Genomic DNA, 26,220 nt, shown 5'->3' on the forward strand with positions numbered 1-26,220 from the left:
CACCCAGCCAGCTCTGGTGGGACGGGGACAAGCTGGTGGCAAGTTGCCGATGGGGATGGGGAGAGACGCTGCTGGCGAAGCTTAGAGAGGCAGGTGGAAGCAAATGGCAGCAGGATGTGACCCCGCAGCCCCTTACCTGCGGTAAAGTCCCAGCCAGAGGCCAGGGGCGTTTGTCCCCTCCTCTGCCAGGACTTGACCCAGTCCATGGTGTCCCTTGGACCCGAAAAGGAATGTGCCAGGGACTGGGTCTGATTCCACGCAGGGCACCATAGGACAGAACCCCACACCTGTGCCTCGCAGTGAGTTAGGTCCCACCGCTGCAGGCATGCAGTAGGGTCCAGTCAATGCTGCAGGACTGGGACCAGCAGGCAGGACCAAGTGTGGGGACCAACACCTTGAGGAGGGGACGCATTAATGGGTGCAGGGATGCACCCCCCACTCCAGCCTCTCCAGCCATCTACTGGAGTGCCCGTTGGTGACATTTCAGTGCCTCGCTCTGCCCCAGAGAGGGAGGGGGGCAAGGATTTTTATTTAATTTCCATATCCTGCCTCCCTATTTTTAGCCTTCGGGGTTTTGTTCCAGGCTGGCTGTTTACTGAAAGAAGCATTTCCAACCTCCCTTGTCTCCAAGCAACCAGGTGTGCCAGCTCCCATGGAACCAGCCTTACCCTATAGATCCATAGGGCTGGGAGACCGGTGCTAATGTTATTTCCAAGAAGGGGAAACCTGCCTAACCTTAGCACCCACCCCTCCGGACCCTATAGATCTATAGCTCCTGTCTCTGCGCTGACATCTCTGGGTCGGGGAGGGGAGCCCGGTCCCATAGGGTGCTGAGGGGCAGTGGGAAGTTTGGGGGTTATGCTGGAGGTTTTAGGGGGGGATGCAGGGATGCAGGTGAGGGGAGCAGGCCGCCTTCCCCCCGCAGCTCGAGCGGGAGTGCGTGGGAAGGAGTTAGACAAAGCCTGAGCCCGGGAGCAGAGGCAAGCGCTGCCGGGAGCTAGACGGGGCCGTTCTTCCCTCCCCGTCCTCCCCCACCCTCGGGCGAGGGGTACTCGGGAACCCATCTCCATCCCGCCACGCTGGCACGTTGTCCCGGTCCCTCGGGCTGACTGGGGCGCAGCCCCGTCCCCGGTAATGCCCGGGAGGGAAGCGGCAGTCTCCATCACCAGGTAGGAGGGGGACTGGGCTCTGTGTTGTTGTCACCCCCACCCACGGGACCTCCGCTAAGGTTTGGGATCCCCTGTCTCTGCCGGTGCCCGTTGTGTGTCCTGCCGTGCCCGAGTGCAGGGGGAGTGCCGGGATGCTGCTCCCCGGGGCACACGGCGTGGTGATGCTTCGGGTACCGGGGGGGCTGTGGGACCGTGGGGGGCTCCCAGGGCGGGCCGCTGTGGTGACAGCGATGACACCGGGGGATATGCGGCGTGCCGGGACCCCCCACTCCCCAGGCGGCAGCCGGCTGTCCCTCGCCTCCTCGCTGCTGCTGGGGGTGCCGGGGCGGGCGGCAGCCGGGGGGAGCGGCCCGGGGCACGGTACCGCCCCCGCCGCCACCGCCCTACGCATGCTCGCCACCGCTGCCGCCGCCGCGCCGAGCCGAGCCGAGCGGGACGGGGCCGGACGGGACGGGACAGGACGGGACCGGGCGGGAGGATCCGCCGCAGGTACCGGCGGTCCCGGGGCGCACGTGGCGGGACCGGGCCGGGCGCTGCCCCGTACCGGCACCCCCGGGGTGGGGGGCGTTGGGGGTGGTATGCAGCCCCGGGACGGGCGGCGGGGGCGGGTCGGCCTCCGCCGGCCGGGGCTGCCGCGGGGCCGGCTTTGTCCGGGGCTCGGCCGGGGAAGAGGGGCCGGGGCGTGCACACGCGTGTCCGTGCGTGCGGGTGTGCCCGTGGCCATGTGCTGGCGTGTGCGTGCCCGTGCGTGTGCACACGCGTGTGCCGGGGCTCGCAGCTCCTTCGCGGTGCGTCGGTACCGGGCACGGTACCGATCCCGCGGGATCGGGATGCTGTCGGGGCAGGTCGGGGTGCCGGGCGGCGCGGCCCTCCGGGGATCGGGGTGCTCGGTGGGAGCCTACAGACGGGGCGGGGGTCATCGTCTCCGGGCTCAGCACTGCTGGGGGACCTCGGTGACCGCCTGGTCCCCGCTCCTGTCGCCTCCCTCTGGGGGAACTCGCTCGGCTCCAGCTGTGTCCGCTCGGCTCTGCCCTTTTCGGGACCCACGAGTGGCCGTGTCCGGAGGCATGGAGTGCCCCACGCCTGCGGGATACATGTGCTCCCAGCTCTGCAGGGACTCCCTGGCATTGCCGGAGCCGGGGAGCTCCCGGAATGTTTGGGGCTTCCTGCCCTGCTTCTGCCCCATGGGGCTGAGCAAGGTTTGGGGACAGCCGGGTGACACTGGACTGTGTTCCACTCACGTGGAGAGGGAAGGGCTTGGGCTGCCCTGTGCTGCTCCCCTTCTCTGCAGCCTCCCTTGGACCCCAGGCCCAGCTTGCTCTCACCCCTCACTGCGCCCAGCTTCCCACTGACAGGAGGGGGCTGCTGAGCCCCCCGGTTCTCAGCCTGGTGCTCAGGACCATTCTCCAGCTAACGCTCTCTCTGCAGGGGTGCCTGCACCGCGTCTCCCGCTCCACCAGCCCCAGCAGCGCCTGCATCCCGCTCCCGGTCCTGCCGCGCCGGGAGAAGGCTGACTTTTACGGTAGGCAGCCGACATTGTTCCTCCCTCCCTCCCCATGTGCCTGTGCACCGTGTGCCACCACACAGGCTGTGCCAGGGACAGTGAGTGCTCCAGGTGGCCACCCAACCTGTTGTCAGGGGCAGCATGGAGAAAAACAGTCGGCAGCTGAGGTGTGATGGGGGTCCGTGTGCTGCTTGCTCCTCACTGCCCCGTCCTCTCTCTTGCAGACCCGTGGCGGGACTAGCATGGGAGAAGCCTTCCCTGGGCATGGGCAGCGCTAAGGAGCCCGAGGGGCTGCGGGTGCTGAGCCGCCAGGCTGGGGTCGAGGACGCCTGCGAGCCCGGTGCCAGCTCCCCTGGCTGCCCAGTGGCAGGCGAGTGCCTGCCCGGCTCCGGCTGTGCTGCGGGAGCCCGTGCCATGAGGACCTGCTGTGTGGCTGAGGCAGAGTCTCAGGGCACCAAGGCCAACTCGGTGGCAGAGAAGAAGGTGCCATCACCAGCAGGACCAGCTCCTGGCACGCTTCTCCAGGACACCAGCGCAGAGCAGAGTGTGGCAGTAGCAACAGGGAGCTGCGGAGGACCGAGCGGTGCTGCCTCTGCCTGTGGTCCCACAGGGATGGGGGTCCCCAACACCCAGAAGGATGATGCAGCAGCCCCCACTTCTCCTGTTTCTGATCCCTGCCTCCAGGCAACCAGCAAGGACATGGGGAGCACGCCAGCTCCTGCCAAACATGTGGCATTCGTGGAGCCCACTGCAAGCACCGGGACAGCTGAGCTTCCAAGCCAGCAGCAGCCCCAGGACAGCAAAGGGACATCCCTGGGTGCTGCTCCCCAGACAAAGAGCAATGAGGCTCCCAAGCACCCCCAGGGATGCACAGCAGACCCCCCCAGCACCAGCACTGTGGGGATTGGGGGTCGAAGTGAGGCAGGAGCAAGCTCTACTGCTCTGGGCCAGGGCAAAGCTGAGAGGAGCTCAGTCCAGGATGTGGGTGCTGGGAGCAGCCAGCAGCCCCAAAAAGCCAAGCAGCTCTGTGAATCCTACTCCTTCGAAGTGACCCCACCCCAGGACACTGGGACACAAGACATGGGGACGCAAGTGGACAACCGTGTGTCCTTGGTGTCGGTGGCCTTAAGCCCCATGAGCCCCCCTTGTGGGGCTGCTGCCTTCACCTTCCCCAAGAGAGAGACAGCCTCTGCAGCCTCACGCTTCGAGCCCTCCAAGAAGGACGCAGAGATGCAGGTGTCCATGCCCGTGGAGACCCGCTCAGTGGCCACTGGGCCGATGACACCCGTGGCCAAGTCCCCGCAGACCTCATACCCTGAGGTGCAGGTGAAGGGGACGGTGCCGGAGGTGGTGGAGGAGGAGCCTCCGGAGCCCATCCGGGAGGTGAGCTGGGATGAGAAGGGGATGACGTGGGAGGTGTACGGGGCCTCCATGGAGGTGGAGGTCCTGGGCATGGCCATCCAAAAGCACCTGGAGAAGCAGATTGAGGAACACGGGCGGCAGGTGGTGGTGACCCCGCAAACCACCCGCAGCGGCTCCGTCAAGGGAGCGCCCCGCAAAGGCGAGGCCAAGAGGCAGCCCAGTGTCTTTCGGGCTCTGCTGCAGAACGTCCGGCGGCCCCGGTGCTGCTCCCGAGCCGGCCCTGCCATGGAGTGAGTTGCTGCCTGTGCTGGCAGGGTGGGGGTGCCTCGGGGGCTTCTCCAGAGAAAGTGGGGGTGGGTCCCTGCCCTGGCGTCCTGAGACACCTGGTGCCAGCGTGCAGGGCTGTGCTGGTGATGGAGCACTGCACACTGGGACAAGGTATCTCCTATGCTGGGCTCCTCCCTGTCAGCCTGGGGTTCCCCCATGAGTGTAGCCCCGTGGAGGTGCCCTGGGACATGAGACTGGTGCCCTGTCTTTGTGCTTGGTGGCTTTTTTCAGCACGAGGAAGCACGTGGCTCCTTCCAGATGGAGGCAGCTGCTCCTGTGCGTCTCCTGCCCGTGGCACAGGTCTGAAGATGGCTCAGGGTGCGTGCTGCTGGCTGCCCTGAACTCTGGCACCCCAAGCAGCAGCATCACTTCCCATGCTGGAGAGACACTGGTGCATCGCCCTGCCATTGCTTTGCCTGTCCAGGGCTGGGCCACACTCCAACAAGCCCGTGGCTGTGCATGCGTGGGTCCCCACAGCCACCCATGGCAAGCACCAATCCCCCAACTTCCCTGTTCTCTCTGCCACACTGCCGTGTTGTGGGTGCCCTGGAGCTGGGAGGATGTGGCCACACAGGGCACCGGGACAGATCTCAAATGAGAGAGACAGGAGCCAACCATGTGTGATGGAGAGCTGCTCATCCCTGTCACCGTGGCTGGAGGTGCTTGGGGAGTCTGTCCCCATGGCCCCCAGCTCCACCTGCCTGGAAGCAGCACATCCTCACCACGGCTGGTGGTGGACATGAAGCCTGCCCTGCTTCCAGGCCTGTCCAGCTGCCCCAGTGGTGCTGGAAAGGCCCCATGTGCTGGGGACATTGGCACCTGTCCTGCTGGGCCCGCTGGCTTCTCCTCTCCGACGGCAGCTGGGGACGCGACGACTGCAAAACGCTGCCACTTTTTACAGCTGGGGTTTTACAGGGTGGGGGGGAGGGGAGCTTTTATTGAACTGTGTTTGCATTTTTGGAGCTTTTTAAGAGACACTTTCAGCCATGAGCATCCTGCCTGGAGCCACCTCCCCCGCGGTGGCCTGTGGGGCTGAGACCATGTTTTCAAACACTCTTCCTACGCTGCCTGTGCTCTGCTAGGCTGAAGAGCATTGGGTGTGAAGGGGGGTGAATATCCCTGTGGTTGGGCCAGCATCCCTGTGGCTGGCAGCACCTCAATGTCCTGCCAAGATGTGGATCTTGGTCCCTCCAGCCTGGCCCCACACAGAGGACCAGCCCCACAGTGCCACAGCAAGGGGGGCCCAGGCATGTGTCCAGCATCTGATGGGCAGGAGGCTGCAAACAAGGGGTGCTTGGAGAGCTGCACCATCCCCTCTGGGCAGAAGTGCAGGAGGGCTCAAGGTGCCAGAGTCACCACTGCAGCCGTTTTTCCCTCGTTAAGGTAAAGTCTTGCCCACCTAAACCCACACTGTACATCCTGGGCTTGTTTTGTCCCTGTGGGGCTGCAAAGGGCTTGCTGAAGTGCCAGCTGGCAGCCAGGGCCGTGGCAAGTGCCCACTCTGTGCTGTGGCACTAGCTGGGACCTGGCTCTGCTCAGTGCCTTGGGCTGTGGGACTGGTGCCACGGCCATGCCAGGAAGACCAGGAGCCCTGGGGCATCCCCTTGCCACCCTGCCCCAGGCTGTGCTCACCTCCAGCCCTGCACTGCCAAGCTGTGGCACACCAGCGCTGCAGCTTCATCACCTATTTTCTTCATTTTTTTCCTCTTCATTTCTTTCGGGGGTGGGGCGGGGGGAGGAAGGGGTGGGGGGATCAGTCTGTCAATGTGGATGTTGGGTAATAAAACCTTACAGAAACCTCTTCACGGGGCTGCCTGCACCTCCCTCCCCCGGGGCAGAGAGGGTCCTGGGGACAAGAAGCCCGGCTGAGCCCCACAGTGGCACCTCCCCTCTGGCACCAGCTGGCCCAAAACCAGCACATCATGCTGGGAGGGATGACTCCAAGCTGACTGAGCCCCCCAGGCAGTTGGGCTGATGACTACAGGACACTGACCCCCGTGGAGCAGTTTTATTGCCAGACACTGAACATATCAACACTGAAGCAGCTGCCTGAGTCCTGCTCTGGCCCTGCTGCACCCTGTGAGCCCGCTCACAAGTCCGTGGTGGTGAAGGTGGTGTTGAGGTATGCTGTTTTGGTGGGCTCCTTCAGGTTCAGGGCAGCCACCAGCACCTCCTTGTCAGTGGAGTCTGTTGGATGCATTTTGACCTGCTGCAGGAGGAGAGAGTGGTCAGAAGGGATGGGGACAGAGATGTAGGACAGGGACACCTGTCCTTCCTTCCCCCTCTGTTGAGGGGTACAGAGTAAAGGACACAAGGGGTCCATGAGGCCTTGGAGACCACAGCAGAGAGAAGAAGATGCAGGGTGCTCTGCCAAGCACTGGCAGCTCTTTGCACACTTACCTGGACCTCAAAGTTGTCATCTGCTGGTGCATTTACTGTATTTTCATCCAGGGAATTCACGCTGTGGAGAATGGAGGGTGGGAGGTAAAAAAGGACCCAGGCACTGGAGAAGTGAGGCATGAGGTGACAGCCTGTGGCCTTTGGGACCTGCCCACAGAGCTCACCTGGTCACAGAGATGGAGTCCTCATGGAAGCCCAGGTCGTGGGAGGGATCCAGCGGGTGATTCAGCATGGGGTTGGCCCTGGTCAGGGATGGGTGGCAGGTAAGTGCTGCCCCTTAGGGCACTGCAGCCCCAGGATGTGGGGACAAGCCTGGTCTCTGCCCACCTGCTGCAGGGAGCCCCCCACTCACCCCTCAGCGTTGTACTGGTTGGTCCCGGGGATGCCAGCTCCCTGCTGTGCTGTTGCAGGGTTAAATGTTGTGGCCACCTTCAGAGCCTTCATGGCATTCAGCTTCCTCTTGTAGCTGCAAAGCCCAGGGATGGGGTGGGTGAGAGGGGCGGGGAGGAGCTGGGCTGTGGGATGGGGTGGGTTGGAGGACAGGGATGGGTCTGGGGGTGCTGGTGAGGGTGGGGGCAGTGGGGTGTGGTAGGAGGGGGTGCAGGCAGTGAAATACCTCCTGGTGGTGAGTACCAAAACCAGGGTCATGATGAGTATGAAGATGACCAGGAATGCTGCCAATCCTGTGATAATTCCAATCAGCTCCACCTCCTTGGTGGGCTTTGTCACCTCCCCGGGGCCCTGGCACAGAGCAGGGTTAGGGCACATTTCCAGCCAGTGGAACCCCCCAGCCTGCCCCAAAGGGGTTGCTGCCCTCTCCCCGTGCCCCTTGCCTGGCCCCACTCACAATGACAGCCAGGCCCAGTTTCACCAGCTCAGCCAAGCCCACCGGATCGGACTGAATGAGTCTGCCAAGGCAAGCAGAGGTGTGAGCAGCTGGGCTGGCTCCAGCACGTGGCAGTGCCCCTGCACAACCCCAGCACTCACATGCTCAGGTCATTGACATCCAGGGCAGTGCCATTGCTGTACACGAAGTAAGCCTCCATCACTGACTTGGCATCCACGCTGCAGAACCACAGAGATGGGGAGGAGTGTGGTGCCCTGCCCCAGGGTGACACCCCTGATGTCACCACCATGTCCCCTTCCCCACCACCACTCACTGGGTGTCACGGGTGTCCTCCACGCTTCGGATGGCCACCACGTAGACTGCTGCCTTGGTCACGGTGGTCAGGGCCCTAGAAGCAAGAGAGAGAGGGGGAAGCTGGCTGGACATCCTGCTGTTCTGCTCACAGGAAGCAGACTGACCCCCTGAAGCCCCCTCCTCTGGTGGGGACCTGCCTGGCCCACCCTGTTCACAGACCATGAAGCTGAGAGACACAGTTGGTGGGTCCGTCCGTGCACCCCCAGCCCCGGCCCAGCACCCCTTACAATTTAATATTTTCGGAGTTACTCTGGACTTCTTCCACCGTTGTCACGAACTGGAGCCGCACGCGGTAGCTCTGATCCACCGTGAAGATCTGTGTGTGGGGACCAGGGGTGAGCAGAGCTGGGCTGGGTGGGTGGTGTCCTGGGACAGGGGTTGGGGGTGACACTCACACTCAGCATGGTCTGTGCTCTGTGCACCGGTTCCTCACCATCCTCAGCCTGCACCGTCACCTTGTACTGCCCCTTCAGAGATTCGTCAAGGTTGCTGGCCACTCTGTGAGGACAGGGACATCAGTGATCCCACTGCACTGCACAGCACGTCCCCTGCCATCCCTCGAACTCTATCCTACCTCCATGCCTAGGCAGGACTCCAGAAAGGCTTTGTCCCTTTTCCAGCCCATGCTGGCCCTGCAGCAGGCAGGAGCTGAGCTGCATCCCTCCCAGCCCAGCCCAGCCCCATGGCCTCACCGGATACTCCCGATGTAGGCGCCCTTGTCAGCTGTTGTGGACACCCCAAAGAGGTTCTCGAAGGGCCGACTGACCCCGTTGTCCTCCACAAGCACCACACTGACGATGGAGAAGGTGATGGTTCCCCCCAGCCCTGAGTCAGCATCTGTGGCCTGCAGGGATAGAGCACGTCAGGAGCACGGGTGGGAATGGCCCCTGCCTGCCCATGGTGGGGACAAGTGAACAAGGCTGCACGGACTGATAGATACAGGTAGGCAGATCCTCACCTTCACAGTAGCCACTTGCAGTTCCACAGGAGAGATTTCGGGGACAACCACTGCCAGGAACAGACAGATGGATGGTGCAGTCATGCTGGTGAGCAGCCAGACTTGCTGCAGACCCCACACCCACACAGCCCCAGGGTTCCAAGCACCCACTGCTGCCCTTGGCCCCACAGCCTTCATGGAAAGCATTGAGTAACCCCAGCGTAGCCCCTGCACTGCTCAGCCCTGCCCTGGGCTTGGGGAAGATCCTTGCTGCTGGTGAATGTGGCAGGGCATGTGTGGGTGCAGCGAGGAGCCCACATGATGTGCCAACCCCAGCTGCTCACCAAAAGTCTCTGAGATGGTCTCGAAGACTGGCACGTTGTCATTGACATCAATAATGATGATCCTCAGCGTTTCTGCAAATGTCCCAAAAGCAGAGCTCTGATCACCAACAGAGCAGCCCTGCAGCACCATCCTCTGCTTCCTATGGGAGCTCTGTCCTCCCAAAATGCTCGGGTCAAAAGAAGTGGGGACACCCTCCCTCTGTAGCCAAACCACCCAGCTCCTGCCCTGCAGGTTCCTGTGGGAGGTGGGAGAGGCAGGGGTCAGCACTGCCATGCCCGGTGGTGGGGAAGGGGCGGGCAGTGGGGCCATACCGTTCTGGCTGTAGCGGTTGCCTTTCTCAGTGTACAGGTCCTCCACCCTCAGTGTGAGCAGGACCCTGTCACACACCTCGTAGTCGATGTCCGAGCTGTTCACCAGCACCGAGCCATTGGGGGCCAGCACGAACCAGTCCCAGCACACGTCCTCAGCACTGCTGTCCCCCTTGAAGCAGGCGACCGCCAGCTCCTCGAAGACCAGCGAGTGGTTGGTGTCAGGGTCGAAGGCACTCAGCGTGTGGATCAGACCCTGCTGTGTCCCGTTCTCAGCCACCGACACGTCCTGCAGTGAGCCTGGCAGGATGGTGGGGGACTCGTCATTGACATCTAGGATGTGGACTGTCACTGAGACGTTGGCCTTGTCCCCTGCGTTGTCTGCAGCTGTGTTCTCTGCGAGCACTGTCAGGGTGAAGAATTTCTGCTGCAGTGTGTCATAGTCCAGGGACGTCTCAAGGTCTACCATCAGCTGCCCACTGTAGTTCCCTGGTCCCAGGCGGGTTGAGCGGATTAAGAAGTTGCTGGAGCCACCGCCTCTTTCAAGTCGGAATGAAATGCGGGAATTGATCTCTGTCTGGTCGGCATCTGTGGCCTTCACCTCACCCACAAAGGACCCTGCAGGTGGAGACAGACACTGAGCGGGCAGTGGGCACTGACTCATGGCCACTGCTTGTCCCACAAACCTGGCCATGCAACTTCTACCTGGAGAGTCTTCAAAGACTGAGAACTCATAGGACTGGTTGAGGAACACGGGAATGTTGTCATTCAGGTCCTGCAGAAGACAAAGCCCATGGCTGTAGCCCTTCCAGGAAACAGGATTCCCCACAGCCAGCTGGGGACAGGAGTGTGGGCACCTGCCTGCCCACAGGCAGGAGCTACACAAGCCCTCTCCTGCCTCCCTGCATCAACTATTCACTCTGCCCCCACAGAAAGCCTGGAGACACGGCACCTCTGCTGCAGCCAAGGATTCCACAGCCCCACCCTGCCCATCCATCCCAGTTCCAAGCCCCAGCCTGCCCCAGCATGTCCCTGCTTGTGCCCAGGGCTCACCCCCACGGTGATGGTGACGTTCACCGTGGTGTTCAGCTGTGGCTCGCCGTGGTCATGCACCACCACTGTCACTACCATCTGTCCACGCTCATCTTCCAAGGCTTCACGGTCCAGTGGCTCCTTGCTGTGCATCTCACCTGTGTCTCCATTGATGGTAAAATTGTTGCTGAACAGTCCTGGCAAGATCTTGAAGCCCAGTTTGCTGTTGCAGCTGTCAGGCTCGTCATTGTCGATGGCCTGAAAAGGTCAGTGTGTGGAACAGGGCTGTCCGGGCACCTCAGGGACAATCCCTCCCCTCTGACAGCCCTGTCCCACCTCTGCTGGCACATACCTGGATCTGTATACTAACATTCTGCCCCTCTTCCACCGAGATGAAGTAGGAGCCAATGACCACGGGTGCCATGTCATTGGCATCCAGCACGGTGATCTCCAGCACCGTAGTGCCCACCAGGCCGCCCCCATCCTTGGCCTGGAGGTTGGCGTAGTAGATGGAGCGAGTCTCCCGGTCCAGCAAGCTCCCGTCGTACACCAGCAGCGCCCCGGTTGTGGCGTTCACCGTGAAGGTGTTACGGCTGTGGCATACACAGAGCCTTCAGGCCTGGAGCCCACCCTCCAGGATGGTGCCCTGGTTGTGGCTGGCTGTGCCCTTACGTACATGTTCTCTGGGAGCAGCTGGTAGGTGATCTGGCCCAGGACACCGCTGTCTGGATCATAGGCCTAAAAGACAGAAGGAACACTCTGGTCAATCTGTTTCAGCCCTCAGAGCAGTGATGAGTCTGGGGCATTGGCTGTTGGCAGTGAGCACCCCAAAAATGTGGTGCTGATAGGAGGGGGGTCCCACCCTTGACTACCCACTGGTCCTGAGACCTTCCTGTGTGTATGGAGAGGTCAGTGCCCTCAGCACAAGCTGCACTAAAAGTGCTAAGTGCCCTGCTTGGGGATATTAGGTGTGCCCACTCCCTGCTCAGTGCCTGACCGTGATGTTTGGGGAGATGACGGTGCCATCGGGGCTGTTCTCCATCACAGTCAGGTTGTAGGTGCTCTGGGGGAACTCAGGGATGTGGTCATTGCTGTCAATGAGGTCAATGGTCACGGTGGCCATGGAGCAGCAGTCTGTAGGGTTCCCTGTGTCATTGGCAATGATCTGCAGGATTGAAAAGGGACTGTGTCTCACATGAGCCCCCAAACTTTAGAGAGACCTGTCACACTCCAGCCCAGCTGCCCTGCACCAAGCAAACTGCCAGGACAGAGCACTGTTCTGCTTTACTCCTGAACTCTGCAAGAGAAGGGTCATGTCCCCACTGTGCCCAGTGCACACAGGGAGCAGGAGCTGCCTCCGCAGAGCAGGCCAGCCCTACAAGTCCCACCTGCACCACCATGACATGGCTTATCTCGTAGTCCACCAAGGATGAGTTTTGCACCAGGATCTGGACTTCCCCTGAGCCCACAATTGTCGTGGGGAACACAGTGAAGGCGTTGGCATTCGGACCCTGCAGGCTCAGCTCAAAACTGCTGTTGATGCCCTGCCAGGGAGGGACAAGAGCCAGGGTGAGTGGTGCAGCAAGGACAGACAGCAGCACCAGAACCCAGCACCACAGACAGGCTCCTACCTTATCTGGGTCGTAGGCAACAATGTTGAGGTTGGACACAGGCAGTCTGGTGGAGGAGTGCTCTACGATGCTGCCTGTGAAGTTGTTCTGAGCACTGGCAGAGAAGTTGCAGCTGGACAGGGAGCAGTTGTAGAACTGGGGCTTGTTGTCATTGACATCAGTCACCAAGATTGTCACCAGGGTGCTGGTCTGGGCCTCCTTGCCGTGGATATCTAGGTGCTCCTCACGTGCCTGGGGAGGAGGAGAGAGCAGGTTGGAGGGCCCCAGGGAGAGGAAGAGGATGGGGCTCCCCTTGCCATCTCCTACTCACCGTGACTTCCAGCAGCACTTCCTCACTTGGCAGCTGCTCACGGTCCAGGGGCTTACTCACAGTGATGGTGCCCGTTGTACCATTGATAACAAAAGGAACACTGGCATCTAGAACAAGGGGACAGCAGGAACCAGTGGCAGCCACTGGGAAAGGCAGGCCTGGCCCTCTCTCTGCCAGCAGGTCAGGCTGGCAGGGCCTGGGTGCCAGAACCAGTTCCCAGGGTACCCTTGCTGCCTGACCACCCCTCCTGCTCATCCCACTGTGTCATCCCCTGCCTGAGCCATTCTGCCCCATCACTCACTGGTGATGATGTAGGAGATGCTATCCTTCACCCCTGTGTCTTGGTCCATGGCAGTGACAGTCAGCACAATGGTGCCCTGTGGGGACATGGCCATCAGGGAAGGACTTATGACATCTCCAGCTGCCCACAGGCCTGGTGGCCCAGACACTTCAGGGCACAAGAGCCCCCAGGGAGGGCCAGGGGCAGGGACATGACACTGGGGCAGGCAGGATCCTCACCAGGTCGCAGTTCTCAGGCACAGAGCCTGAGTAGGGCTCATTGAGGAACCGTGGGTCCAGGTTGGGCATGTCCTTAATGGTCAGGGACAGGTAAGTAAAGCTCTTCTGGATGGTCCAATTGTTGTGCAGCCATCCCCCGCCATCCTGAGGAGCAAAGCACCTGTCAGCCACCCAGCCCCCTTACCTGGCAGCCCTGCACCCCCAGCCTGGCTGGTCCCCACCTGGGCGAGGATCTTGATCTGGTAGAAAGTGTTTTTGGTATAGTCCAGGGAACCATTGAGCACCACACTCCCATTGGTCAGGATGTAGAAGAGCTGGAGATTGTTCATGCTGTCTGGGATCACCTGAGCAGGGGACATCAGCCTGTGTCACCAAGGCAGGGAGCAGAGGTGTCCCAGCAGAGATGGGGGTTCTATCCCCATCCTTCTGCCAGGCTTGGCCCATGGGGACCCCCAACATTTACACCCAACCACCTGGCTCATCCCCAGCCTGAAACTGAAACCACCTTGCACCCATTGCCCAGGACCTCCCTGCACCCCAGAGATATAAGTCTGCCCTGGCCATGTCCCCCAGCACCTCAGCAGCACAGGGGTGGCCCAGGGGTGGGCTTTGGGTATGGTCAGACCCCCTCCACAGTGCCCTGTGCTCACCTCCTCGATGCTGTAGCTGACTTTGGAGGCGTTTCCAGTGTCGCTGTCGTTGGCAAACACGCTGTAGACGATGCTGTGCACAGCCGTGTTCTGGGCACACGGGGGGTGGTGGAGACAGAGCAGGGGGTGATGCTGGGCCTGGACCCTGCCAGCCCTCCCTGCCCTGGCACGTTGTGGCCCTGCAGGGCTGCAGCACTGCCCGGTGCCGTGGGACACACAGGGACAAGCTGCTGCCCTCGCTCAGAGGCTGGACCCCCTCGCTGCGCTCCCTGGGGAGCAGAGGCTCCACCCCAGCCCTGGAGCTGCTGGATGGGGGTCGGACTGAGCCCCACGCCCCATCTACACCTTGATCCATTGTCACGGTGTCCTGGGCTGGCAGGTGGCTTGGGCACACCCTGAACTCTTTGCAAGGGCAGAGTCCCAGTCACATTCCAGTGTCTCGGGGTGACGCAGAGGCTCACATCGGGAATTACCCTGGTGACAGAGTGCTCCCAGGTGCTGGTTGCACCGTGCACAACCCCACGCCCAGGCACACTGTCACCACACAACCAGGTGGGGGGGGTCACATTGTTCCCAGCCCGTTGTTGTCCCACTGCTGGCACACCCATGCCACAAGAGCCACCCAGCACCCCTGCCCTGCTGCCCAGGGGACTGGGAGGTCCCAGAAAGGTACCTCGGGGATGATGGCATTATATGGCAGGCGTTGGAAGACAGGGGCGTTGTCATTGCGGTCCTCCACGATGATGGTGACTTTTCTGGAAACCTACCAGGTGTCAGAGAGGGCACAAGGATGGGAGTGTGGGAGATGGTGGCCAGCAGAGCTGGGTGCAGTGCTGGCACCCCATGCCCACCCTGGCTAGCCAGCCAGCATCACCCACCCACTTCCAATTGCCTTCCCACTGAGCCCTGTCCTGGGGTCTCCCGTCCCCCTGCAGCCCCCCAGCACTCACCGCATTATTTACACCATCCGACACCATGGCGATGATGGTGAGCCTGGCCTGGAGCTGAGGAGACACAAGGCAGGACTTGGTCAGGGCCAAGGTGAAGCTCAATCCTTGGGTGGCTGAACCCCAACTTCTGTGAGGTAAACTTCCCCTCCAGGAGCTGGGTTCTGCGGCCAGGGAGTGACCCACAGGCTCTGCCCTCCATCCCCATACCCACTCAGGCAGGGACATCTGACCCCATCCTCTGCCCTCACCTCACGGTCCAGGGAGTTCCTCAGTGTCACTCTGCCTGATTTGGAGTCAACAGAGAAGTAGAAGGCGTCTGTCCCTCCAATTTGGTAGGTGAGAATGTCGTTGTCTATGTCATAAGCCTTCAGCTGGAAAGCAAGCTGGTCTGGGGGCACAGGCAGTGTCAGCCCCTGCCAGAGACCCCCCAGTCACTCCTCTGACACCCCAGACCCTTCCTGAGACCGCCCTACTCACCCAGCTCCAGGTCCTCAGGCACGTAGAAGATGGTCACGTTGAGGATGGGGACAGTGTTTCCTGAAACTGCAGGGAAGAGGAGCTGAGCAGCATGGCAGTGCTGGGCTCTGCTGGCAGACCCACGTCTGGCAGCACCTCCTCAGCTCCAGCCTCAGCTCCCAGCCGTGGTTTGGGTCTCCATGGCAGGCGGGGGAACCCCCAGCCCTCTTGTCCTTGTGCTCATCCCACATCTCCAGAGCACGTCCCTGCTGTCCAGCCCTGCCCTGCCATGGATCTCCAGTGGGGCAGGCAGCTGTTTTGGGGTTGCAGCTTCCCCCAAGGAATGGAGAAAGAGTATTGGGGGTTGAAAGCAGCTCCAACAGCTCCCACCCAGCCATGCCAGGTGCCAAGAGGAGTCCTTACCTGCTGCCAGGAGGAAGGGGAGCAGCACCAAAGAGCGCCATGCCATCCTGCCAGGATGCCTGCGGGCACACACCAGGGAACAAGCACCTCAGAGACTGAGGCCTGCCCCCCAAACCCCTCCAGGGGAGCAGCCACCAGGGCAGGAGACGTGCTGGTGGGGACAGTCCCCTCTTGAGCAAACCCCAGGCTCCACACTGCACTCCTGGGCAGGGGCTCCCAGAGGACATGGCATGGGAGGACAGAAGAGGCTATAGGTGTGCCTGGGGGACCCCAGGAGCCTGTCCTGGGCATGGCTGGAGGCTCCACTGCTTGTGCCCAACAGGGCCTCTCCAAGCAGTGCTTGGAGTCCAAGAGTAACCCATGGTATGACCGCGGTGTCTCCCTCCTTGTGCCAGGGCCTGTGGGCAGCTCCACAGGAGACAGACACCCCCACCTCCCCCCCATGCAGCCAGGTGCCCGTGGGGGGGATAGGAGCTGACATCCCTTACCTGTGGCTGTGTCCCTGGGGATGCTGCCTCTGCACTCTCATCTTGACACTGCCAGACCTTTGCCTCCTGCAGTAAACATGTTCATCAATCATTAACTGCAATTAAGGGGTGAGAAATCCCTCTCCCGTCTTCTGTATTCCTTGTTCTCGTCCCACAGTTCCCACCCAGCTCAGCTCCAGGCTCCCTCCCCAAAACCAAGTCCCCAGGTCTCCATACTGGGTGCTGTCCCTCAGGATTCAGCCACCCCAACCTGCATCCATGGGACCCCCCAGCTCCCAGAAGGGGTCTGGAGACTGCAGGGATGCAGAGGGATCCCAAACCACCCCAGGAGACCAAAGGGAGGTTAGGGAAATGCCCTGCATCCCCTGGGCTGGGGACAGGGGGTGGGCACCAACCTCGTAGTGTGGCCGCTGGGGTGGGTGCCTGGGGCCCTCTGCACCCCCTGCCACCCACTCCCCTCCCCAGGAGCTTGGCCCAGCCTCCCTGACCTACTTCAGACCCGCTAGGGACAAGGGTGGATTGTCCAGCTCTGCTCAGGCAGAAAAGGGCTGGGAGGTGGTGGTGGGGGGGCATGGCCAGCCTGCTGGACCCCCACACCCACGGCCCTATTCCCTGGGGAACCCACAGGGCCTGAAAACTGGAGAAACTCTGGAGTCTCCCCAGACACTCAGCCTGCTCTGAGGTTCCCATCTCACCCTACCCCTGGGTCAGAGAACCCCCAGAGAAGGGGCTACAGGGGTCAGACTGTGACCACCCCTTAGCAAAACTCTCCTGAGCTGCTCCAGGGCCACCCCAGCTCCTGCAAAGGCTGCTCAGGGCATCCTCACAGACACCCCATGAGCTGCCTGGGGTTACCCCCAGAGTCCCCCAGGGCTCTCCCCCCCCAGAGATTCCTGGGGCTGGTGCTGGACACTGTTCTGCAAAGTGCCCCTTGCTGTCCTGGGGCACTGCCACACCTCCCAGGGTGTCCTGAGACATCCGCAGGGTCCTGAAATGAGGTTGTAGCCAGGTGGGAGTGGACCTCTTCCTCCTGGCAACTAGTGAAGGTTAAGCTGGACATCAGGATGAATTTCTTCACGGAAAGGTTTGCCAGGTCTTGGAATGGGCTGCCCAGGGAGGTGGTGGCATCACCATCCCTGGAGATGTTTAAGGAAAGACTGTGGCACTTAGTTGACATGGTGGTGTCGGGTCACAGGTTGGGCTGCATGACCTCAGAGATCTTTTCCAGCCTAATTAATTCTGTGATTCTCCAATTCCTGTGATTGTCCCAGCTCAGTGCGGTGCGGCAGTGCGCTGCCGCTCGGAGCATTACGGCCGAGGCGCTCCGCTCAGTGTCTGCGCCGCTCTTCGGCTCATTACGGCAGCAGGCGGCGGGCGCGCCCATCGGCGCGGCGCGGGGGGGGAGAGGCGGCGCTGCGCTGGGAGGGGGGGGCAGCGAGGCGCGGCCGGTTCCATCGGCGCGGCGGGCGCGGGGGCGCCATGAGGCGGGGCTGAGGCCGGAGCGGGAGCGGCACCGGGACTGGCACCGGCACCGGGACGGACACGGAGCCCGGCGGGCCCGGCCGCCGCGCCATGCGAGCGGGCTGAGGGGCGGGCAGCGCCGGGGCACGGCACCGAGCGCCGGGGGCGCGCCTCCCGAAGGTACGGGGCGCGGCGGCGGCCGCAGGCCCGGGCTGTGCGGGGCAGGGCCGGGGCACCAGGGGGAGGCGGCGGGCAGGGCCCAGGGCTGGGGGAAGGAGCAGGGCAGCCCCGGAGCAGCGGGACGGGGAGGGCGGCGGGCAGGGCCCAGAGCGATGGGGCGGGTGCAGGGCTGCGGGGCCCGGTGCGGCGGGCGGAGGAGCGAGCGCGGCCCGGTGCGGCGGGGGCGGCCGGGCCGGGCCCGGTGCGCGCAGGGGGCGGATGGCCGGCGCGGGCGGGGGTGGCTGCTGCCGGGGCATTGGGGTTCGGGGAAGCGGCCGTGAAGCGCAGCCAGGCCCGGTACAGCCGCAGGGCGGTGGGAGGAGCCCCCGGTGCTGGGGGAGCCCCGCGGGGACAGGGCGGGGAGGGGGCCGGAGCGCTGCTGCCCATGGGGGCTGTCCGAGCCTGGCCCGCCCGGAGCCCCTTCTTGGGGTCTCCCGCGACCCCGGCCGGGCGGAGGCAGGGCCTTCTGCTGAGGCTGGTTGTGTGGCTTTAGTTAGGGGCTTCTAACTGTGTCCCGTCCGCCGTTCCCCCGGACCCGGTAAACTGTGGCGGCTCGGGGCAAGCTCCGGCGTGGGACAGGGGACGGGAGGGGAAGCGGTGAAACTCTTCGGAAAGTTGTACCTGGGGAGGAGGTAGGAAACAAATGAGTCCGAGGTGACGGGGTGGGGGCGGTGGCACCCGGGGTGGTGGCAGTGGCACAAGCCGTGCCGCCGGCCCGGCAGGATGTGTGTTGGCAGCATGGGCTGTGTGTGGGCCCGTGGCAGCCCTGTCCCACGGAGGACCTGTGGGACCGCGGTGTGGGCAGCTGGGGTGTGCTCCAGGGTTTGCTCTCCCAGGCAGGAGTTGAGCTCTGTGGCTAGGCGGGTGCTGTTTCTCCAGATGGGGACAACCCCTCTTCCCAGGAGCGTGGCTCTATTTTGTGCTGGTGCCTTGTCCACCAGCTCTGCACCGACCCCGTGCTCCAGCACAACTGGGCTGTGTGTGCCTGCAGCTCCAGACATCATCCCTGCGCTGGCCTTCTCGCTGTCCTGTGCCAGTGCCTTGCTCTGTCCCTCTATCACCTGCGCCCATGTCGGCTCTGATGCCCCAGGACCTCGAGGCCCCCCTCGAGGCGGGGTCCTGTGCCCCGGGGAGACGCGCAGGGCAGAGCTGGCGGGGCAGGTGGGTCCCCGGGGCCAGGCAGGAGCCCCGGGAGGAGGAGCAGCTGTCGGAGGAGAGCCGGCTGCGTCTGATGTCACTGCGGTGCATGGTGGGTAATTATGCACGTTGCAATGAAAATAATAAGGCCGGCTCCATAGTGGTGTCTAAAAATACTGCTAATGCGGAGTGCCTGCTGGGCGCCTTTGTTTGTCACCTTTGGGTGTCTGCTCTGGGGCTGGCCGGGTGGTGTCACGCTCCTCGAGCAGTGGGTTAGGTTTGGCAGGTGAACTGTGGCCCCTCCATTCCCCCCACACTGGGACACGGTGCCAGTGGAGACAGGGCAGGTGTTGGCATGGGAGGTGAGGCAGGAGGCACCTGTGTGTGTTTGGGAGGCTCCAGTGTCACCGCCCTGCACGCAGCCATGCAAGGAGTGCTGGTGAGATGGCAAAGCTTTGTTCTCCTAGCCTTGCTCAGAGCTAGGCACCCTCCAAGCAGTGGACAGAAATCTGTCCTGATGTCCCCTGGCAAGTACCAGCGGGTTGGAGTACAGATCAGGGTTTGGGCCCTGGTGGTGTGGTCTGTCCGTCACTGGCATTGTGTGGCCAGGGCAGAGCTCACTGGAGCTGGGGCTGCTGGACCTTCCCTCCTGCTGCCACATGGTGTGTCCTGGCACTGACAGGGCTCAGGATGTGGCAACTTGCTGCTTTCTGGCTGTGCAAAGGTGGGAGGGAGGAAGGGATATGCACCCAAAACAGAGGGAAATGATGTGATAGGTGCTGGGGGGCACCTGGGTTGTGGCCAAGGGCTGCCCAGCACTTTGATGTCCACTCCATGGGCTCTGCCTGGATGCTCTCGGTGCAGCTCTGGCTGCTGCTGTGGTCCCACCATCTGCTGCCAGGCTTTGGAAGCTCCTGCTGCAGTGGAGGGAGAGGCTTGCAGGGGTGGCAAGAGCCATCTGGAGCCTGCTGGCCTGGCAGGCTGGCAGGGGGAAGGTGTTGTGTGGCAGGGCAGCAGCAGAGGGCTGGGAAGGGCAGGAAACACTGAGCCCATGTGCCTGGGTGTGAGTGACGAGTCTCCTCTGCTTTGTGTGCAGGCAGGTCAGAGAGGTGGCGGTGCTCTTGGTTCCCAGCTGGTGCTTGTGGTGGGCTCTGACTCCAGCTGTCAGCTGTGGGAGCTGAGCTTGTCCCTCTTCACTGTGGAGCAAACAGGGAGATGTCACCCTGCTGGGCTGCTTCGCCTTTAGGGTCATGGCTGCGTTCTTGGGGCCCTTCATGGAGAGGGAGTGTCACTGCTGCCTCTGTTCTTGCCACCTGCTCACTCCAACCTCTGAAGCCACACATGGCAGTGGTGTTCCCCTGAGGAGTGAAACACCCTGCCTGCTGGGCTGTGTGGCTCCCTTTGGTGAGTGAGGAACATGGAATGGGGTAGGAGACTGCAAATCCCATTGATCCACACCATGGAAGCTGCATGTTTGCATCTGCCTGTCCAGGACCAGGGCCCTGTGAGGGGAATTGATCAAGCTGTAAAACCTAGAGCCAGCTAATGAAATAGGGACTATAGATTTTTATTTTAAATGGAAGAGAGTTTAGGAGAGATTTAATTATCCTTGGTTTATGGACCTGTTAGAGGAATGAAACAACAGCTGGCAGGTAAGGGCTGGGCTTCAGCTTGCAGCACTTTTCTCCCAGGTTGTCTGCAGAACTGCCCAAGTCCTGCCACCCAGGGTAGAGTAGGGGGAAGGATGTAAAGTCACTCGGAGCAGAGTTAGGGTGAAGTCCTGCTTATCCTGCTGGGTGTCCCTGCTTCCTGCTGGGAGTGTATGTGCTGAAATAGCAGAGGGGCTGGCCCTGGGCAGTTGGGGCTGGTGTAAGAACAGCGGTCCTTGGTCCCTGGGGCTTGGTGTGGGCCGGTCCTTGTGCTAGTGGACAGCAGAGAGTTCAGGAGCCCTGTACTCACTGGTTGTCTCCCTCTAGGTGTCATTTTCCTGGGGCTGTGGGCACTGAGCTCTCACTGAAGCTCGTGTACCTGCGCAGTGTGTGGAGTTTGTAAAGGAGAGCTGCAGAGCGCTGGGATTTGCTGGGCTCAGCTGTGTGTTGGACACAAGCTGTAACGCTGTCACTACAGCCACTCCTCCTGTGTGCATCCACTCCACTGTCACGTGAGGCCAGCCTCGGGGCACGGCTGGGGAGGTGCTGGTGGCAGGCAGCACGGCACTGGTTTTCGGCAGAAAAGCCTGGCTTCTGGATGCTTTTGGGGTTTTCACCTCTTTATTGAGGAGCTGGAGAACATGGTTTGTCACCTGCTGTGAGTGGGTAATTAGTTGGCCAAGGGGTTTGTGTACCCACCTTGCAGGCACAGCCTGTAAGGTGCCAGTCTGATGTGTCCAGAGGCTGCTAAAACGTCCAAGGAAGCTGCTGGTTCTGGGAGCTCTCCCAGAGCCCTCTGATGTTGATGCAGGAACTTGGGAGAGCCAAGCCCTGAGCCCTGCGGTCATGGAGCTGCATGAGGACGTTGCGTGGCTCCCTGAGACAGGTCAGTTCCAGAGGGGAGCAGTGTGGATCTGTGCTGTCAGCTCACAAGGGTGTTGGGAGAAGCCAGCCTGCTGACTCTCTGGGCAGCAGAGTTGCACCATGGTGCTTATCCTTTCCTCCACCCTTGCACCTGCAAGTCCTCAGCATTTCAGGGCAGGAGCTGTTTCCTGCAGGGCACAAGCAGACCATGGGTCCCATGTCCAGGGTGGCATGTCTGGATTTTCTGGAGTGGGGTGGTGGAAGGGCTCCACACTTTGCTCTGTGCATGGCAGAGGGTGAGGTCGAGCAGCGTCCCAAACAAACAGTGCTCGTTGCAGGCCTTGGGAATATTATTTTCTAGCTGCAGGCTGGTCCCTGGAGACCTGCTCTCACTGGCTTCAGAGCTGTACTTCTGGGTCTTCCTTACCTACCCTGGAAAGCAGGATTAAGGTTTTTAGCTCAGCCATGCAGAGCAGAGGACTGGCCTGCGGTGTGTTAGGAGCTGCTTTCTCTCTGGTGAGCCTGTGTCTTGGTGATCCAGGCTCGGGCATCTCTCGCTGTTGCCCCTGGGGAGGGAGGGCCCGTGTTCTGGTTCCTCTTCCCCCAAGCCTGGCAATGCTGAGGCATGGTGCCCTCTGGCAGGTTGTCTTTTCCCTGCTGTGCTGGTGGGGCTCCCTAGCTGCGTTTGCATTTTGAGACAAGTGTCTTAGTTGTTTTTTTTCCTCCTTGCCTGTGCTTTGGGAAAGTGGTGAACAATAAAAATCTGCCGTTGAGAGCTGTTGCAGAGGTCAGGCAGCTCCTGTGCCCCAGGCTGCTCTCTTGTCACCGCAGCTGTGCTTTGTGCACGGGGGCTGTCAGCTTGAAAGTCATGTTTTTGCTCTTGAAACCAACCTCAGGCACTGGTGTGGGGCTCTCTGAGTGGTGTACGGGGACATATTGCAGCAAACCTCCTTTGCACTTAGGGTAGTGGTCACTCCCTGTTTTGGTGCATTTAATAAGCAGCCTCTTGGCAAATTTTTAATCAAGGACAAAGGAGGGTAAATGGTTGCTGAAAATCATGAGTTTCTCTGAGCTCCTTTCTGAAAATGATAGTTGCAGGTTGTCGGTGTCCCTGCAGGCTTCTTAAAATGCAAAACAAACCACCCAGCCCAACTTCCTGACTGTCACTAGCGCTTTCAAGAGACGCTTCGTTTTGCTGAGTGGTAACGAAACTGCTCTTTGCCATCCACCAGCTCCTGGCTCTGCCTGTATCCCTTTGCAGGAGCTGCTCTGAGTGCAGTGGAGAGCAGTGGGGAAGGTGTCTGGAGCCTGGCCCCTCCTGCCCTCGGCCACTCACTTGGCAGATGCCATTGACACTGTCCACAGCATGCAGACAGCGGGCTGGACTCAGAGAGATGCTTGTGGAGAGGTGACAGATGAGCTGGGGACTCCAGGGATGCTGTGTGGGGAAGGGAAAGAGGGGTGATCCCTCCTCCCTGTGCTGGCTCTGTCCCAGGAGAGATTGGGTCTCTTTTAGGAGCTGCCTGAAATGAGAACTAAAAGTGAAGGGCAGAGGAGTCCTGAAGAGCAGTGTCTCATAGTAGGAAGGGAAGGAAGGACCAGGGAGGCTACCCAGGCAGCAGGTTGGGGATGGACATGGTGCCATTTGCTATTTTCCTCCCACCAATGTGCAACTGAGGTGTGGAAGTAGCTGCTGCAGGATGCCTGGACAGACAGAGGTGTGTGTAGTTCAGCATGCTTCTGTTCAGGGGAGCAGAGGCCACCCAGGAGAGAGGAGGACACAACCATTCCTTGATGGTGCTGAGCAACAGAGGTAGCCAAGCTGGACTCAGTTGCTGCACCTGCAGCCTTCTGGTCATGCTATTCAGGTTGTGCTGGTGTTTCTAGGGCAAACGAAGGAAGGTGGAGATCTCTGCAGATTATTTATCCTGTCCTAAGGAAATGAAGGCTTCTTGTTTATCTGTGTTCACTCTGCTTTGAACTTGCTGGCTGGTGTCAGCTGGGGTAGGTGTCAGGTGTGCATGCTGCCTCTGAGGTCTTGGCTTGCTACAGGCTCTGGCTCTCGGGGAGGAAGGTGCTGCTAGTTCTCCCTCTGCAGTGCAGCTCAGCCATGCTATTAGACATCAGAGAATCCACGTGGGAGAGATCGACAGGAAACTGGGCGTTATCAGTTCCGCTGCCTGTGCAGCTACTCGCTCCTCATGTCAGCATCCTCCACGTGTGTGTGGCTGGAGGCGTTTGATGGGAGTGCTGTCAGCCCGGGGGTGGGAGTGGGTGGCGTGTGATCATGGCGGAGGCGTCCTGCCTCCACTGCCGGTGAACTCAGCTCCACGGGCTGTGTGGAGCAGGGAGGAAGCTCCTTGCTCCCCCATCTCCACAGTGGAGAAGCGCTTCACCCTGCTGATGTTGGGGTGTCCTTTGACCTCTGGTGTTTGTGTTGGGCCTTGGATAGGGTAGGGACACTCCCACTGCTCCTCCCTCTCTGCAGTCTGAGAGCTTCTGTGTTCTTGGTGCCAGTTTCTTCATGCTTTTTTTCTAGGCCCTGGGGAGAAAAGAATAGGATCTGGGACCTCTTTCTCTCCCTGGACTTGTGTGAGAGGCCCAGGAGAACGTGGAGGTGAAGCATTGGCACACTTAGTGTCGGGGAGAGCACAGGGCAGACCAAGCCTCCAGTGCTCTCACCACTGGATCACCCTGGCTAATCCTGTGTCAGACCTGACCTATATATGGGGTAAGGGAGGTGGCATGTCTGTGGCAGCAGATGGTCTCTTAAAGAGCCTGGGCTCAGGGAGACTTCATCCTGCTGGCCCCTGGCTATCCTGAAAGAAAGGATGGGCCACCTGTCAGCTGTAGAGCATCCAGGTTCAGCCTGAGCAGCCCCTAAAGCTTACAGGTTGTCCCACTCACCAAGGGTGTCACAGGTGTCTGGGGCTGCACTGGGATCCCTTGTCCTGGCCCAGAAGCATTGACCAGCATTACCAGCTTTGCTGTAGCATCCTTTGGGCCCCTCACATGGCTTTACAGGCAGAGCTTTGTACCTGGGGCAGTGTGATGTTGGTGTCTGTGTGCATGGCTGTGACCCTGAGACAGTGTGGGCAGAGCTGTTTCCACATACTCCGATCCTGTGGCTGGATGTGTGGTGCCCTATCCTCACTGGGCACAGCTGTGTGCAGCGTGGCTGTGCCAGGGGAATGATCCAGCCTGGCTGGGCAGGAGCGTGGGCAGCATGTGAGCTGTGTTCCATCGATGCCTTCTCCTGATGCCATCCTGAGGACATCAATAGCTGCTGCCCGCGGGGAAGCTGGTGATGCTGGAGCGGGTCTGGAGGGAGCGTCTGCACAGATATCCACCATCTGTGGCCTCTGCCTGCTGCCGGTGCTCTGCCCAGGATCAGACCAGGTGCTGGCAGTCCTGTGAAGGTGCAGTGCTGCCTCTGCCCACAAACAATGGCAAGGTCAAAGGACAGAGTGCTGTTTTCCTTCTCTTCCCTGTAGTCCCCAGCTCCTGAAGCAAAGAGGCTGTAGTGCAACAGACCTGGAGGGTGGTTGTTCAGGTTTGGGCTGATTCAATCCTTTGGCTCTTCCTGCTGGAGTTCTTGCCTGAGTGCGTGGCTCTGACACCATCATAGGTCTGCCCTGCTGTGCTGCCTTCCTGTCCTGTGTGTCCCCTACCATGGGAACAGAAGCAGTTGGCCGTGGTGCTACTGACAGTCATGGTAGAGGGATCTTGCCCCAGAGTGCTCTATGTCCTGGAGGATCCTTGAGCCTGGTGTAGCTCCTCCTGCACGTCTGGATTTGGGGTGAAGAGGTGAGAGCCTTGAGGAGGGCCTGAAGGGACCTGGGCACAGGGCTGAAATCAAACAAGCTGAATCCGACTGCTCGTCGCAACAACGAGCTACTGAATTGTTAAATTGTCAATCTGAGGTTTTCTTTGAAAGGGGTGATGCTACAAATTAATTAGCTCCCTTTTGGTTGTTAGCACTTTAAAGCCCAGCTGTCAGGGGAGGGCTGGTTTATAGGCATTACATCAGGGCTGCCGGCTGGCTCGCTCGCCTACCTGGGAATTTCTAAGTGTGCGTTGTAACCGGGGGAAATTTGGCTCGCATGAAGCATCTGGCACTCAGTGAAGCTGCTGCGATGTGCTGTCCTGAGCACGGGGATTTGCCTGGTGCCTGAGCGGTGCTGCTGGGGCACACGGGGAGCCGCTGGCTCTCCCTCTCGGCGCCCAGCTCTCAGCGTTAGCCCCCAGCTGGGTGACTCGCTCAGGTGAGCTGGAGCTGTGCAGGAGATGGTCCGAGTAGTTCCTGCTTCTTGCTTAATTAATGTGAGAGAATAGGAGGCTTTTCTGAAGCAAAAGGGGCTTTTGTGGTGCGTAAAAGTTTGAACTGACCACATGCCCTGGGAGAGCTGTCGGTGTGGGCAAAGGGCTCCATGTCCTAAGCGGGACGGGAGCAGCCCCTCCATGCTCCCGTCCGAGCGCGGAACGTGGTGGGGAGCCGAGCCCCTGCTTCCCCACCCCCGGCCTTTTCTGCATAGAAGCACGGCGACTTCGGGCACCCGGGACTGCCGTCCCCACGGAGCTGCCAGCCCGGTGAGCAGGGGCCCGGGAGTGATGCGGAGGCACAGCCGCAGGTACGATGCCACCAGCCTTAAGGCCTGTCCCAGCGGGGCGAGGTGGTCGGTAGCGGCACCAGGCCACTTGAGAAGGGCGGTGGGTGTCCGGTGCCCTCCGTTCTGGGCCCACCTCGGTGGTTCCGGAGCGGGGTCGCTGCCCCGCGTGGCGGCCCCGCGCTCCAAGATGGCTGCGGACCGTGACACGCCTGGTCACGTGGGACGCGCGCCGCGCCGCCCCCCCCGGTGCCCCCGGCCGCCCCCCTCT

General features: G+C 61.2%; 3 protein-coding genes across 8 annotated transcripts in view; 2 read left to right on the forward strand and 1 right to left on the reverse strand.

The window, feature by feature from the left end:
- The first annotated feature begins 2,590 nt into the window (after window positions 1-2,590).
- On the forward strand, window positions 2,591-4,329 carry GPRIN1 (G protein regulated inducer of neurite outgrowth 1). The gene is made up of 2 exons (XM_041397848.1): window positions 2,591-2,691; window positions 2,898-4,329. Exon 2 carries the CDS (start codon window positions 2,938-2,940, stop codon window positions 4,327-4,329), a length of 1,392 nt encoding a protein of 463 aa, XP_041253782.1. The 5' UTR covers window positions 2,591-2,691; window positions 2,898-2,937.
- A 2,122-nt stretch (window positions 4,330-6,451) lies between these two features.
- Window positions 6,452-16,104, reverse strand: CDHR2 (cadherin related family member 2). The gene is made up of 32 exons (XM_041397805.1): window positions 16,013-16,104; window positions 15,525-15,583; window positions 15,123-15,188; window positions 14,894-15,033; window positions 14,646-14,699; window positions 14,369-14,458; window positions 13,696-13,785; window positions 13,267-13,389; window positions 13,046-13,189; window positions 12,828-12,903; window positions 12,527-12,633; window positions 12,217-12,447; window positions 11,974-12,129; window positions 11,583-11,750; window positions 11,262-11,323; window positions 10,938-11,178; window positions 10,607-10,843; window positions 10,253-10,328; window positions 9,557-10,171; window positions 9,245-9,316; window positions 8,922-8,971; window positions 8,656-8,807; window positions 8,359-8,461; window positions 8,191-8,279; window positions 7,923-7,997; window positions 7,750-7,827; window positions 7,610-7,670; window positions 7,379-7,503; window positions 7,115-7,228; window positions 6,927-7,004; window positions 6,763-6,823; window positions 6,452-6,571 (listed from the first exon to the last, which is right to left on the reverse strand). The coding sequence occupies exons 1-32, from the start codon at window positions 16,102-16,104 to the stop codon at window positions 6,452-6,454; spliced, it is 4,005 nt and encodes a 1,334-aa protein (XP_041253739.1).
- A 1,312-nt stretch (window positions 16,105-17,416) lies between these two features.
- Window positions 17,417-26,220, forward strand: part of RNF44 (ring finger protein 44) — a 17,452-nt gene continuing 8,648 nt past the window's right edge. For 2 of the 6 annotated variants that reach the window (XM_041397602.1, XM_041397600.1), the window contains exon 1: window positions 17,516-17,653. The gene's annotated coding sequence lies outside the window, so the exon portion shown is untranslated. Of the gene's footprint in view, window positions 17,654-17,864; window positions 18,325-26,220 lie in introns of those variants that run through there. The other 4 variants (XM_041397603.1, XM_041397604.1, XM_041397597.1 and 1 more) reach the window with 4 other exon arrangements.

This window comes from Onychostruthus taczanowskii, unplaced genomic scaffold, assembly GCF_017590055.1.
Source record: "Onychostruthus taczanowskii isolate IOZ18803 unplaced genomic scaffold, ASM1759005v1 scaffold14, whole genome shotgun sequence".
NCBI classification, from domain to species: domain Eukaryota; kingdom Metazoa; phylum Chordata; class Aves; order Passeriformes; family Passeridae; genus Onychostruthus; species Onychostruthus taczanowskii.